Source organism: Aspergillus fumigatus, chromosome 1 (assembly GCF_000002655.1).
Source record: "Aspergillus fumigatus Af293 chromosome 1, whole genome shotgun sequence".
Lineage (NCBI taxonomy): Eukaryota > Fungi > Ascomycota > Eurotiomycetes > Eurotiales > Aspergillaceae > Aspergillus > Aspergillus fumigatus.
The window spans coordinates 1-15308 of record NC_007194.1 but is presented as its reverse complement, the minus strand read 5'-3'; the positions used below and the strand labels follow the sequence as shown (position 1 = coordinate 15308).

Below are 15308 nucleotides of genomic sequence, written 5' to 3'. Positions count from 1 at the left end.
TCACCGTTGCGAGTCGTTCCCTTGCGACGGGCATTTCGCCCTCACCACATTCCTAGCCGGTGATTATGACGGGAAAGAAGGTGATCACGACGATGACGATACCTACTTTGTTGCTGCGCGCGTTCTTACCTACCAGTTGCTACACGCTCCGAGAATTAGACTACAAAGTCCCACCCCGTTCATCGTGCTAGTGACAAAGGATGTACGGGAAAGCAAGCGTCCGAGGTTACGCGACGACGGAGCAAGTGTCGTCGAGGTCGACCAAATCGAGCACAATATCTCCATTTCCGAGCCCCGCTGGGTGCAAACTATTACCAAACTCCGGGTGTTCGACCCGACGGCTGTACCCTATTCAACAGCCCTATATCTGGATACAGACATTGTTCTTACACGTCTGATTGATTCCATCTTCAGCGACCCCAAGTAGCAGAAGAAAAAAAAAATCCGCTGAACTACGCAAAAGGAAATGACTTAGTCCAGGATCGTCTTCCAGAGAAGTAACGTAATCGGTAAGCGAGCGGATCACGTAACCGAGCGGATCACCATACTATAGAATTTGGCCGCGGCCGAAATTGGAGGCTATTTTGAACCCCTAAAACATGATTTTATTACTAAATCTAGTTATTCTTGCGCTGCGGACATTGCAATCGCCTATGGCCTAGAATATGGCAGTCACTGCAGCGTGGGGGTGCCCGTTGAGGGCGTTGTTCTGTATCTACTACCTGCTCTGGAGGGATAGTTGGGATAGCTTCAGCAGCCTGATCCCTGCGTTAAATGATCTCCTGCCCTTCCTGGATAGATAATCCCACTGCAGTTTCTATCTGCCGCCTAGATCGCTTCTGCTTTTGAAGGTGCTTTTCATGTGCAGCACGTAGATCATGATTTTCCTTTGCAAGAAGGGCAGCGTTATTCATTGCCATCTCACACCCCTTGATAATCTGACCTAGCACAGCCTTTGTAGGGGTAGGAGGGCTGTATGTACGCTCCCTAAGTAGCTTCTTAAGCGTAGTTTCCTGCTTCTTCAGCTGCTTGAGATTGTAAGGTGTTTTTGGGACAGAATTAGTTGATCGGCTGCCTGGTGGTGTAGGTGTTCTAAGCTGGATATTAAGCTGACTGAGCACCCGATCTGGATTCAGTGGTATTAATCCAGTTGCTGAAAAGCCACTTTTAATATTATCTGCTGAAAAGATTGCCGTATGAGCTTGTGGATAGGCCTCAAGGAAATCAAACTTGTCAATATGGTTGAAACCAAGCCGCATCTTATCCTCAATCAAGCGGCCATACGCACGCTTAAGAGGAGAGAAACAGCCAACATCTAGAGGCTGGAGGAGATGTGATGAATGTGCAGGCATGCAGATTGGAATGATATCATTCTCAGTGCAGATTTGATCAAACTGTGGTGTTAGATGGCTCCCATGGCCATCAAGAATTAATAGTCGATATCTACCAGTTGTACGACTGGTAGTAGCAGGAATAAAGACTTTTTGAAGCCATCGTAATCCAATCTGATCAGTCGTCCATCCATTCTCACTGACCTCGATCCGCCAGTCTGCTGGTAAGGCTGTATCTTAATACCAGTCCTCAATATGGACCTTTCCCTTGAAGATAATGCATGGTGGAAGCACCCAGCCAGTAGAGTTAATACACTCTATAGAGGTAACCCATTCGCGGTTCCCTGGCTGGATAAGGAAGGGCCGACTAAGCATCTCAGCTCTTGTAACTACCTTAGCAGTAGCTACTAAGCCCATTGCAAAGCCAGTTTCATCAAAGTTGTAGATATCTTCCAGTGTAATCCCATGCTGCATTATTGTGATCTGGACACGATTGAACCATTCCAGGATAATCTTTGGGTCTTCACATTTAGCACGCTGGTGGTTATAGCGCCTAGAGAATCGGGTTTTGATCTCATCATGCCGATTAATGAAGTTATATACCCATTTCTCTCCAACAGTCTGGGTAGGAGTTGAACCACGCTGCGCAAGCAGGATATTCGCCATTTCTCGTACATGGGACGGTCGGGGAGCCGCTCCACGTTGATCCATAGATAGAATCCATCTAATAAGTGAATCCTCTTCATTCTGAGTCATTTTATGGCCATTTGCGCGTAATTCAGCTCGAAAAGTATGCCCCTTTAGGCGCCGCTGGAGGGTAGTATAAGGCACATTATAGACACGCGCAGCTTCACGAATATTGAGAATTTCCTTATTTTTCAAAGCTGATACTGCAAGTAGGACCCTTCCCTCCTGCTCAACTGAATTTTTTGAGTTTATACGCGCTTTTGGTGGCATAGTGGCTGGCTGAGCACTGCAGCTTTTGAAATAGAAGTCAAAACGCGTTTGGTGATCCGCTCGGTTGCGTGATCCGCTCGCTTACCGATTACGTTATACCGTGGCCGCCTCGACTAAGCCTGGAAAGCTTGATCATCCATATCCCTATTTTGATACAGAGTAGAGGGATTCCTACTTCAACACCGAGTTCTTCGTATATTCGCCTAGTACTCAACGCTTTGAGCACTACATGTCCCTTTCAAAGAAGGAAGCTTGGTACCATGGCTTTCCCTACCGGGATTTATTGAATTATGCCCATCGTGTGGAGGGGCCAATGCCCTGGCCCGAGCTACAGTTCTCTTGGCATCTGAACTGGGCCAACGACAACGACTTGAACGGTGGGATGGCGGCTTTACATGCTAAGTGATGGAATGGAGATTGTGTTTCTCCTTGGTCAAGGAGTACGCACTGTCCAGAAGATGGGAGATGGAGGGATACTGGCTGGGTAGGGCTGCCGGGTATACGGATGAAACATGCCACTTTCTATGAACAGGCTAGAAATGATTTCAATCTGTACGTATAATCGCCTCCATCGAGCCGAGTAATCACCCTTGGTCAGCGACCTAGTGCGGTTGGCGATCGCAGGCTTGTCAATGAAGCCACAAACAACTAAACCTAATAGGCAGTGAAGCGGCCGACTAGTGTCCATCCACTGCCACTGCCATAATGCCAAACGGTGTCCCCGTGACATTAGACAATTAAAAATTATAGGTGGACACAGTAGGTAATTCTTTTCTCGGCTCAGTCGCATTTACAGGCGCATTTGAAAAAGGAGACACAGGAGAGATATATAAGCAGCCCTTACACTTTGGCAAACGAGTAACTCATGATCCCAACGCCTACTTTACATCCATGTCCCTTCCCTCCTCCTCTCCAAGCAGGACCAAGCAGTAAGTAATCGTTGAATAGTATGTACGGCGAGCTAACCTACAAGAAATGTACGACAACACCGAATCGTCCAATGAAGAGATTCTCGATAGATCTGCCTCCAAAACAAGAGGAAGCTCCCTTCAGAACTCGGCATCTCCTGACCAGCAAGAAAATTTGGAGCCCTCGAATACGTGCCGTGTTGATGAGAAATCCTCGGCTCCAGACAAAATCGGAGATCGGGGAGCTGAATTTGAGAGCTTTTACGTTAATCCTGAATTTGCATGCGGCGTTCCAATCGGAGAGATTGGAGCAACGCTTCTAGCTTGGAAGACGGGTCTCAATGCCAATCCACTCGGTGAGTAATTGGCTAAATACAGTAAAAACGCGTGCTGCGGTACCTAATTGTTCTTCTAGAGCGGGAGGGAGGAAGCTATGGCAATCAGGAAGACTCAGCCAGTATCGCTGATACGGAAGCGACAACCGTACGGGGATCTGTGAATTCGGAGGATGGTCATGAATGTGACCTTCTTTCAGGCGCATTGTCAACTTCGTACACACCTGATAGCGCAAACACCGCTGACGCCATGGCCCGCATCACGCTCGACGACGTGTCGTTACCGTTAAGAAAGCGACAGAAGGTCGCGCAGCAGAGCCAGAGCTGATGTAAACGACACTTGCCTGTGATGTAGCCCTAAACCAAGCTAAAGATAGTGCTTCTTTGCAAAGTGCTGTCGTGTTTGAATTCCTGGTGTTCGTCGGGGACGTGAGGCGGATTTGGTTCTTGGTGCGTATTTAACGATGGACGAGACTAGCTGCACGGTAGCCAATCCAGCGTCTAGTTTTGAATACTGTATCCTCTCTTGAGGATACAGGGCAGTAGTAGGGAAGTTATAATCAATGTGAAGTTTCTTGAATCAGGTGTGGTTGGAATCTAGACACTATTTTCTTTGTTCAGCCCTCCAGTTGCTTGGGTGGTCAGGCGGAGTAGAGCTGCATTCTAGCATTCTAGAACTGCGAAGCGTAAGTTACATCCTCTTCCTGCTCACCCACGTCTTTTTCACCTTCTCTCCCCCCTGGCCATCGTTTCACTTCCCGTCCCATCCACAACGCTGTCGGTATTGTACTGGCGATGCTGACCGACGCAAGAAGCAATACAAGTGCCGTCCACGCAGCTCGTTGATAGATAAATCTGGTGAGAACCGGGCCAATCCCCAGGGCAGACATGCCTTTAGTGAGGCCATAGACCTGGATGATAGCAGATCCATTGCCGAGTCGAACGGGGCAACTTGTTGTCCCCGCACTCGCCAGTAAGACTGCATCAAACCAAGAAGCAATCTCTGAAAAAAGTGCGAAAACGCCGGTCAAGGCTAGCAAAATGAGTAGTACTGGTTGAGACGGTAAGCCATTCCGGTCAGCGACAGATAGTAATGCGAGTGCTACGCCTGAGCCCAAATATCCGAACGCTGCGGTTTTTCTAGCGCCGAGTCTGTCTATTGCCCAACCTACCAGTGGTGATAGCACAGACGGTACCACCAGCGCTAGAGAAGAAACGCCTGCCTGCACTGAATTCCAGCCATACATATGCAGCACGAAAAGTGGTATACTCGAGTTCAACCCGCAGCATATTAGAGAAGACTGGAGAGAGCCCCATATTGCTGTCCACATCCGCGGAGTGCGAAGTAATAATAAGGCAGCGGGTATCTTGAGCTTTGCCGACTGCCCGGCGCTGGTACCCTGTGTGGGTCCAACGACCAGAAGCAGTCGTAGAATCACGTCGACTGTAAGCACGAAGAACGCAGTCGCCTATACCGCATGATACCCGTAATAACTGCAAAGCAGTGCCCCAACGATCGTTCCGGCCGCCACCCCCAAACTTCGAGCCATGACAAAGCATCCGAGATAACGTCCAATCACTTCAACTCCCACACGGTCCGTTACTAAGATAGGGGGTATGGTCCCAGCTACAGCACATGAAAGACCATGTAACGCGCGTCCGACGATAAGCCAAGTCGTAGATTCAGAAAAGTAAAATGCTATCGTTGAGCCGAGGAGCACCAGTAAGCCGAATAGAAAAGGCCATTGGCGTGAAACGCTCTTATTTGCCCACCATGCACATGTTGCTTCAGATAAGGTCAGAATACCTTGAGTTGACCGGAAGAACAATGTATCATTTTCAGTGGAAGGGGAAAACAGGGATGTGGGTTCTCACTCGACCCGATAACAATTGCTCCTCCATGGTCGGCCAGAAGTATTGAAGCCCACGTTTGCACTTTTGGGGTCAACGAAACGTGCGCCAGAAGATATGGTCTTGATTGCAGGTTTCTTACCGTCTTCTTCAGGGACACGGGCATGCTGAGTCAAAATGAATGGCAATACCGATAGAGCCTGGTTGGAGGTTAGCTCCGACTTCCATAGTGTCTTGGAAGTCCTTACTAGTGAGTAGAGGTATGTATCCTAAAGACTTTTGTTCTTGCAGCATATTTCTCGTAGGACGTTCCACATCCCGCAAAAAGAGTAACGCCACATGTTAATACAGTGAAACAGACAGACGAGCGCTGCATCTTCCAAGGCAAAGCAAATCTCCCGGTCAGGATTCTGGACAATATCGGTTTCAGGTTTTTCCCCGCAATCAACTCTTGGAAAGAATAAAAAAGACAGAACCACCAAGATTTCCAAAGTGTCCATATTCATCTTATACGTATTTCTTCCACTGCAGTGTATGCTGTCGAACCATCACGCTAACAGTTCCTCACAGACATTCAACAGAACCACGACAGCTCCATGCAAGTGCACAAAATCATGTTCATCATGGCATTCGTACCCATAACAATGAACTATGATTCCCGAAAACGAGTGAGCAACCCGATCTTTGACCAATGGCACGTGTTCAACCACTCTGGGGCGTGCTGATACGGAGCGATACCTGTTGCCATCAGTCTCACGAGCAGATACTGCTAGGCCTGGTCCATCTTAGCAAAGGATTGATGGGCACGTACTATCAAAGACGCTTGAAGCATAAAGACTCCGTGTCGCTCCAAACAACGCTGGAACCGCTGAGCAAGTGAAACGCACGATGAACGAGCAACGTCAACCTGTATTATACCTTAGACGGCCAGGACTCAGGGCGTATAAACGGGCTCCTATAGCCTTTCTGACAAGCCATCCATTGAAATGGAATATAGCGGGTAGGAGCGAAGCTTGTTCAAGGTCAAATTCCCAGGATAAGTAACCTCTTATCTAATCCAGTGCAACTCAAACCGCGCAAATCTGTTAATTCAATGTATATTTTTGACAACTAATGCTTGCCCTTGGGTGATCTGGCCCGTGAGGCTCTCGGGAAATGGAACGTGTCGACGCCTCTACAGTCAAATTTTCTTGCATATCAGTCAGATTTCTCGCGGAGGTATCTCGATGAACATCCGTCGTTTGAGTGTTCAGCGCATTCGTGTCTGAAGAGCCGGATGCGCAATACAGATCGTTGCGCCTTGTCCAGGCTCGGCAACAAGCCACATGCGGGTTTCCTAGTAACCTGTCAAACAGCTACGGAGTCCAACAGCTATGATTTAGGTGAACTATGGGTGAGCTCCACAGATCGAGTGCTGGTCTGACCTCCGGACACATGAAGATTGTTTTCCTAGCCCCACTGCCAGGCCCCTAGTCCTGTCAAATTATTTAACAGAAAAACATAAGTATGGTATGATACCTTACAATGAAGTCGACCCGCATATATACGGATCGGAACCGGTTGAGAAGCGGTACGACTCACGTCATTAAAATACGTATTATTGATAAATAATACAGCTATCGAGCAGGCCACCTCTTTTGCAAAGGCGCCGACAGGTAAATTTTGTGATTAGCACAGTTGCGAGTTTCGAATATTGTCTTGGTTAGAGCTCATGTGTGTCTACACCCTGCTTCCCGTTATATCGTACATGATTGGTTCGCCGCTACTCCGTCTCGGGTAGCATGCCTGCATGCGTCTATCCCATCAGGTGATTTTCCGGCAGAGAATGACCCCGCAGTCCAACTCTGCTTGCTGCCTCTCATTCGGTTGGTTGTCGCAAGCTCTTATGGTAGCTTCGCATGGGTTAGGTGGCGAAGCCCTACTAGTTGATTTCATACGATGGCTCCTCACCGTAACATACAAAAGAGCAATTTAGCCCTGGCCAACCCCCAGCTTGCACGAAGGTTGCCAATATCTACTGTACAGATCGCCACGTCGAAGATAAGTAAGAATGGAAAACTTCAAACTGTACGATCGCCGTTCATTGAAAAATTCGGTTACTAACTAGCAGCCGAAGACTTATTCGATCTCCAGAATTCCACATTCTTATTGGACGTGATCGAAGGAAGCTGACAATCCATACCGGTCTTGTTCATAATCTATCAGCGCCTCTTGATGCTCTAATGAACAATGGCTGTATGAAAGAATCGGTATCCAAAACTGCTACTATAGATGATGTGGAAGAAGAAACTTTCATCGCATTTTGTGAGTTTGGCTATAAGGGCAGATATACAGTACTACGCCTTGCCGCAACGATGAAGACAATGATAGTTATTCTGCTGCAGAAGGCACAAGTACTGGGTATAGTGTCACAGGAAAGATGACTGAAACCCATTCTAGATCGAGTGCAATCGAATGACAGCAATCCACAACAAGAGTCAGAAACAGAGCTGGAACCTGAGCTGGAACCTGAGCTGGAACCTGAGCTGGAACCTGAGCTGGAACCAGAGCTGGAACCAGAGCTGGAACCTGAGCTGGAACCTGAGCTGGAACCAGAGCCGGAAACACAACCAGGAATACAAGACTATGAGTGGTCACCGCCCAGCACAAAAGCGCAAAGAAAGAAGTACAGCTCTTCACCCCCGCTAAAGATCGAATACGCGAGATCAATCTACATTCTAAGTCCATATGAACGCGGATGGAGTCATTTTAGAGGTCTTCGTTTTGCTGGAGATGAGGCTACAATCTCTCTCAGCCCAGATCTCCTCGCCCACGCAAAAATATATGTGTTTGCGACAATATATCTTGTTGACGCATTAAGAGAGCAGTGCTTGAAGTCGCTTCATCGAGACCTTTCCAATTTTGTTCTCAACCGGCAAACCATAACAAACGTCTTGGATCTGCTAGAATATACCTACGATCACACAGGCAGACAAGAGCCGGGTGGACGTTGTTCCCTTAGGACGTTGGTTATTCACTATATTTCATGTGAGGCGCGAACATTAGTTGAGAATACTCGATTTCGGCGTATTTTGGACGACCATGGGGGAATGGCCTCTGACCTTGTTGGCGAGGCTTGTTGAATTTACGGGCTAGGGATATGCTTTAAGGAGAGAAATAGAATCCGTTTTCGATTTCGGTTTTGTGACTTACAAAGTGGAGAAAGGAGGACCGGCTGGTCACCACACAAGGCAATCAAGGGAATAGCCAAAGAAAATGAAAAAGAAGAACGAATGACAGACTCTAAAAAAAGTAATAATGTTCCAGTTTGAAACGAAGAGCAGCCCGTTACGTGAACAATGGTCCATGCTGAATAGAACCTGAATGTTTGAACCGGGAAGCCTCATGGCTGATGAAATCGTCGATCCCAAAACCAGAACACTCAGAGCTTTTGCATAAGTGCGATTGCGCAAGTTTCGCGAAGATTACAGCCACCATGACCGCTGACGCAAATTACACAGTTATAATTCAGAGCATGTGACCAGCCACCTAAACCAATCAACATCCTCCAGACTGGTAAGCAAGTGGGCCCTTACATATTTCCAAACACACTCTTAAAGAGATCAAGGCAGTTCAACCCATCACTATGTTGCTTAAAAACATCTATAGGTCTAGAAAATTTATGAGCCCTAGACAGCAAGAAGTTTGCAAGTTTTGAAGCATAGCTTGCTTATAAATTGCCCTGTATAATGTCCAGTAGTTTCTACTTTTCTCCACTAGCCAACTACTATGAGAATGGTTAGATATAATACCGAACTATATCCTATATTTCTGTGAGGCCTACTGATTGGGTGTCGCGAGATAACGAACAGGTATGGAGACAATGAAACGATATAATCAATGAAATATACATATTAGGATATCACTGTGCAATGATATCTAGTAGCTGATTATATATATATACTTAACCTGTATAGTCCTTCACGGCTTCGGTGGAATCACAAAAGGTAATACCATTTAATATCTAGGTGATATGTATAGGACAGCTCGTCTTATAGCTAGGGGCCTCCTTGCTGCTGTCAGTGCGCTAATGGCGAATATCGGTTATGGAAGAATCCTCGCGTCTTCTGCAGACTTTGCGAGTGCTGGTTACAAATTACTGAAGGTTATGCTCCATTTCCATCTTTGGGTGTATAATTGGACCGCCGAGATCGAGAGATATTCGAGCACTTCTTCAGTATGAACCTGCGCCAATTGCAAGTCGCAAGGCTGGCTCTCTGTCCACGAACATATCGCTAGTCGCTCTGTACAGATATTTCGTGCGCAGGACAAGCAGGCGTCTGTTCAAGTCTCTGGAGTATCATCAGACCCCCTGCTTTCATCTAGTTCTGTTCGCTCGGAACAACCGTCTTGATGGAGGGGCGACGTAGGCAAATTGGCGAGTCAACAGCAGAACTGGGCTGAGATTCCGAGAATCTCACACTGCAGCGGAAGGCCTCCATTGGACTCCACTACGGACATGCTTGTTTTTGAAAGGGACAGCACAGGTGCGACAACATCTATCACGCTGATGCAAGAGGCGCAGGAAATGATCGGTACAGAGAATTTCCGATGCAGGGAGTGTTAAGCGACGAGTAATCTGATCGGGCGAGAGATATCATACCTAAGGTGAAGGAGGAGTTCAAACGGAGTACATGCGAAACACTGAGGAACTGAAGGCCCACGGCTATTTGATTAGCCTCTTGTTTCTGGAGGACTAGGAAAGTTTGTGTTCTAGTCATCTTGTCTTCCTATTTGCTCATCCCAAAATGATTGGCACTGTTTTTTGACATATATTGTCATGCACGTAAAGTTATCGTCGTGATCCTCGGGGAATGGAAATCGATCATAGCACGTTCGGATCATCTCTCAGACACGAGGGGAGTCTGGATCAGTGCTGTTTCCAATACTAACCAGACAGGACCATCATAGACGCCAAGGACACCTACAGGGCGTGTTCCGGATCTTTGTCTTTAACAGTACACCAGATGAGAGCCAGTGGACGGGCAATGTCCACAACAATTTCCTTGACACAAATGTTGGGGCTGCAGGAGAACACGAGGGAGGCATCGTCCATTTCGAGGAAGCCTTCCGGATCCTCGAGCACCTTGATATCCGATTTCTCAAGAACCAGCCTATCTATCTTGAAATATCCCGGGTCCTGGACGTAACACGTGACTTCTCTGGTACCTAAATTGCATCCCTACAGAAAGGCCTTTATCATTAAGAGGAGTGCATGTTGAACGGCTGATCTTCTAGATCCACAGCACTCCAATGTCGGGGTGAAAGACCCGCGCGCCATACCTATCACCTTGGCGATCTTGGTATTAAGATTCAACGATGAAAGGGTGGATTTGAGACCTCTCTATGGCTTGCTCCCTTCCCAGTCCCGCAGGGTATTGTCCAGGAATTCTAGTCCTGAATTAAGATCCCCCAGGGATCCAGGCTCAGGCTCTTGGACGCCGTGAGTTATCCAGTGTCCTATTCCCACGCTGCAATACGCCTGGGACAGACTGTATTTCAGCGAATCTTTGAGCCCTGTAAATGAGCGATAGAAAATGTGCGGGGTGGTGCCTATGACATATCATGGAATTAGCGAAAGTTTCCTTACTCGCGTCGTCGAAAAAGGGTTTGAAAAGAGAGGTCTATTCTCACAGCATCCAATCCACCTGTTTCTCCTCTCCCGTGTTATTGTCAGCCTCCCAATGCGTTTTGATGTTGCCGGTTTTCACAGGCCATTCATACATCGACCCATCGAACCCTTTCACATAAATGGAGTCGCCCTTTTTAAGCGGCTTCCGCAGCTGGTCGCGCACTTCCTGGAGGGAATCGCGGGGGAAGAGCAGTCGTCCTTCTTGATACCACTGGTCGATGTTGGCGATGGCTTTGGATTCAGTTAATTCCCACTCATCCGCGTCTTTTCCATCACGAAGGGGGATATCGATCCAGGAGTGCATTTGAAATGTTGCAACAGGCTGGGGGGAAGAATTGGACGGTTGAACTTGACAGGGAGCTGTTCAAGTCGCGTATTACCCCGCATGCTAATAAGCATAACTAACATTGATCCCGACCTAGGCCCCAGATATGGATATGTTTATATAGATAGAGAGATAGGTAATAGCGCACGTAATAGCTCATGTCATCCACTGTAATCTATACATATAATATCCCATATATTGTTGGCCCTGTGATAGAGCTCTCTGCAGCATAGGCTACAGATTCCCCCCTCCTTTGCAGGACGCGATTGGACACTCATCGCAACTGACAGCCGAACTTTTGGGGGAACAGCTAGAGACGAGGTGATTTTGTTAACGTTGTGATAGGGAAACACTTACCGCGAAAGCCAAATGAAAGAGGAGTCCCCAGAAAATCACCTGCACCTCCACTCCTGTTGTGTTGAACTACAGACATTGGACCGGCTAGTATGCTGACAGATGCAAGTACTACTCTGTAGATGAATTTTACGGTGGTGAGACTCGGCACAATGAAGTGAAGAAGCCGGCCGGCTGTGGGGAACAAGACCTGATATCATTTGTGGAGATTGAATCCAAGTCTCACCTCAGCATTTGACCCCCTCTTCCATGTTGACCTTACCTGCGATATCCCACTTTCTACATCTTCCCAATGACTACTCCTCTCCGGCGCCGAAACGGTCGCAAGGCTGCATGTGAAACCTGTCTAAGGCGGAAATTAGCCTGTGACCACGCTTACCTACGTGCCAGCGATGTCAAAAACTCTCGACGGAATGCGTCTATCTTGAGCGTTCCGTTGCAGATACGAGAGTGGATAAAACTACCAAAGACGTAGGACAGTCCGCCAATCCGCCCAGGACCCGGTCCATGCGCCATATGTGTTGGAGACTTGGCATGTTCCACAACAGACCACATCCGTGATCAACAGTTCCATATAGTATCTGGGTCCGACAAGCTTTACATCAGTTTTCATGGAGTATGGTGATTGGTTTGAGTTGGATCATGATTTAACGCATCAGGGACCCAGGCAGACCATATCACTGATCTGGATTTGCGTTCTTCCCCGGGACCAAAGTCTGCTCTGGACAGGCAGTGGCAGCAGCTCGGCGCCGACATTCTACAGCATATACCTGGGGAGAGGGATTTTTCAACACTTTTCTCGAAGCATGTCAACCCAAATGATGGCTGGATTCGATTAGCCGCCCATCATTCGTCAGAGAGAATGTGGAATATTTTCCGCCCAGCGCTAATACGAAGGTTGACAGACGACTTCCTCACTCTTGCGGCTCATATTTCGGTGAATAGTAAGAAAACATTAAGGAAAGAGCAAGATCCTCACGGCTTGCTTGCCTCTTTTACCTGAAGGCAGATGCGATGGGAAACGCTCGGCATATTGTTCACCTACTGGGCGTTCGGAGCGATATCCTCGTCGCCAGAGAGCGAACCCGTCTCTCGGTATTGTCAGGGGCATCCGTTTGTCATGGGACCCAAAAAGCTTATGGCCCACCTAAAGTATTATGCATCCCTGTGCATTGATCTGTGCCGGCAACTTGGCTCAGTCAATGTCCTATTTGTGTATCTGCTATACAAGCACAATATCTTAGAAGGCATCCTGAACGGTGGCAAAAGTATGTCGCTCGATGGTACACAAGGATACATGACGGAATACTAATTAACTAGGTCTCTCATGCTGGATGCAGCATGGCGAGCTCGTTGCTGTTACCACGCCTATAGGATTACATCGAGAGCTGACAGCTGGGTCACAACAGCCGACACTACAGCACTAGATGAAAAGGAGGGTTTTTGCTGCAGTCTTCAACATCGACAAGGTCATATCAACTTTTACCGGTCGACCACCAATGCTCAGTCATGCCTGTTCATCGACCTGTCTTCCACTAGACTTGAGCGACGAGGCGCTGTTGTCACGCGATCTTCTGGCTGCAGCCACTGAGCTGGACTCGCATGGATGGAACAAATACAATCGAATCTACTCTACAATAATTCTGTGATCCCATACAATGTTCGCAAAGATCAGACATGAGATACTGGAGCTTGTACAGGCTTCGTTAGACGCCCCGCCAGAACAGTTGGGAGAACGAGCCATGTGCGTTTTCCTCACTGACCTCATAAATATACTAAACATCAGACAGGGTATTAAAACAAAGAACACATGCTACATACATACAGCTACCAGAGGCGATCATATTCTCCTCAAACAAGGTAGATGATGCGGACATTCTAGGGTATGATCTCTACGCATAAATACTTACCAAACTCGAGTCTATGCTCAATCTGTTCCTGCTGGAACGTCTTCTAACACGGTAAAACACAAATACCACCAAGGACCTAATCAATATAAGCCAGCGCATGCTAGAAATGACCTTGTTTTTCTGGAAGAAAAAGGACCGTTTTGTTGGTCTCTATAGTGATTTTGGATGGCTGGCATGTCCTCAATTTGTTCCTGCACCATAGCTATGGGCGGCAACATGTTGACGAAGACCGGCAATGTCGTACGCTGTTCCCCCTAGTGGGATTTTCTGCCTCGAACTGCTGAGACCAGAATATATCCTACACATCTCACGCTCGGACATTATCCGGGAACTCAGTTTGCTTGTTGCATACCTCGAGTGGATCCAGCCATTCGCATCTTGCGGAGATATGGTTTTGTTTATTCAGAGGATCCTTAGTCGGAGTCTGGATCGTATTCTCAATGTGCCCCCGGTTCTGGCTTCCCACCAACCTAGTCTCGATGCCCTCTTTAGTCAACTATTCGGGGAAGAGAGTGCCGTTAGTGGAACTCTTGAACACCTTTGGCTGGATTGACTGGGACGGAATCTAGCCGAGGCTGCAGGGCTTTGGGCTCAAATCTCTGTGCTACGGTTATGCTTTTCTTATGATTCTCGGCGTATATAACTGCGCGTATAACCGAGCATTAACTCTCAATAGAGGATCAACCTCTAAATCCAGGCGAGAAAGGTCCGAGTCTCTTTCGCACCAAACATGTGGATTGGGAGGACGGTAGCAATGAGCACTGACGAGATTAAGCCTTGGACAGGCAACAGAAACCAAAGTTCATTCCTCTCACAGAGATGAGTTGGTCCTAATTTGTTCTTCTTTTTAGATGATTGGCGAAAAAGAGGAGAACACCTGTCGTACCGATGGTGAGCCCCGAGTATAGTTGAACCCCTAGATACGATCGCGTATTGTCAAGGACAGCGCCGGCAACAGGCGCACGGCAGAGAGATCCAAAACCACACAACAGTGAGCACATTCCCATTCGAGTTCTAAGTGTCTGGAGATTCAGGTTCAAGGTCGTCAATGCTACCGCCAGGAGTGAGACGAAAGCGCCGGAGAAGCCGTACAAGACAGCTAACACTATTAGGGGCCCCGCGTTGTAGATGGCTATCCAGCAGAGTGAAAGGATGCCGCTAATGATTGCACTGCCTAGAAGGATATTTAATGGACCAAAGCGCAAGCCAAGAATGCCAGGAACAATCCGACCTGGGACTGAGGTGGCATTTAGGATCGAGATAAGGTGGAATGCAAGCGTCTCTCCCATTGCATGCTTTTGGATAGCAAACGCTTCGATGTAGAAAATGGGGTTGAAGAATCCAATATAACCAAAGAACATCGCTACGCAGAACAGCATACACGGGACCTCCTTGAACGCTGAAAACTCGATCAAAGTGCGTCTTTGCTTTGGAACTTGACGAACGCTCATCACACTAGGTGAGAACAATGTCGTTCCAAGAACCAGGAAACCTAGCACGCGTGTGGCCCATCCAAATCTGGTTTGAAGCTGCAGTTGCCTAAAGGGTTAGGGTTAGGGTTAGGGTTAGGGTTAGGGTTAGGGTTAGGGTTAGGGTTAGGGTTAGGGTTAGGGTTAGGGTTAGGGTTAGGGTTAGGGTTAGGGTTAGGGTTAGGGTTAGGGTTAGG

At 47.7% G+C, this 15308-nt stretch overlaps 5 protein-coding genes across 5 annotated transcripts; 1 reads left to right on the top strand and 4 right to left on the bottom strand.

The window, feature by feature from the left end:
* AFUA_1G00140 (uncharacterized protein) lies at positions 1 to 2288 on the bottom strand (the record flags this gene model as incomplete). Its single annotated transcript, XM_077803758.1, has 5 exons — positions 1 to 52; positions 134 to 341; positions 391 to 547; positions 810 to 1025; positions 1725 to 2288. The coding sequence occupies 5 exons, from the start codon at positions 2286 to 2288 to the stop codon at positions 1 to 3; spliced, it is 1197 nt and encodes a 398-aa protein (XP_077659931.1).
* A 1914-nt stretch (positions 2289 to 4202) lies between these two features.
* AFUA_1G00130 (uncharacterized protein) lies at positions 4203 to 5091 on the bottom strand (the record flags this gene model as incomplete). The annotated part of the gene is made up of 2 exons (XM_744672.1): positions 4203 to 4564; positions 4704 to 5091. The coding sequence occupies 2 exons, from the start codon at positions 5089 to 5091 to the stop codon at positions 4203 to 4205; spliced, it is 750 nt and encodes a 249-aa protein (XP_749765.1).
* A 2745-nt stretch (positions 5092 to 7836) lies between these two features.
* On the top strand, positions 7837 to 8504 carry AFUA_1G00120 (uncharacterized protein; the record flags this gene model as incomplete). The annotated part of the gene is given in 3 exon segments (XM_744671.1): positions 7837 to 8047; positions 8182 to 8409; positions 8428 to 8504. The coding sequence occupies 3 exon segments, from the start codon at positions 7837 to 7839 to the stop codon at positions 8502 to 8504; spliced, it is 516 nt and encodes a 171-aa protein (XP_749764.1).
* Positions 8505 to 10813: 2309 nt separating this feature from the next.
* Positions 10814 to 11557, bottom strand: AFUA_1G00110 (uncharacterized protein). Its single transcript, XM_077803757.1, has 2 exons — positions 11056 to 11557; positions 10814 to 10974 (listed from the first exon to the last, which is right to left on the bottom strand). The coding sequence occupies exons 1-2, from the start codon at positions 11355 to 11357 to the stop codon at positions 10848 to 10850; spliced, it is 429 nt and encodes a 142-aa protein (XP_077659930.1). The 5' UTR covers positions 11358 to 11557; the 3' UTR covers positions 10814 to 10847.
* A 2880-nt stretch (positions 11558 to 14437) lies between these two features.
* On the bottom strand, positions 14438 to 15093 carry AFUA_1G00100 (putative MFS monocarboxylate transporter; the record flags this gene model as incomplete). The annotated part of the gene is made up of 1 exon (XM_001481640.2): positions 14438 to 15093. A coding segment is annotated over one exon (621 nt), but the record flags the coding sequence as incomplete, so codon positions are not given.
* Between the last annotated feature and the right edge of the window lie 215 nt (positions 15094 to 15308).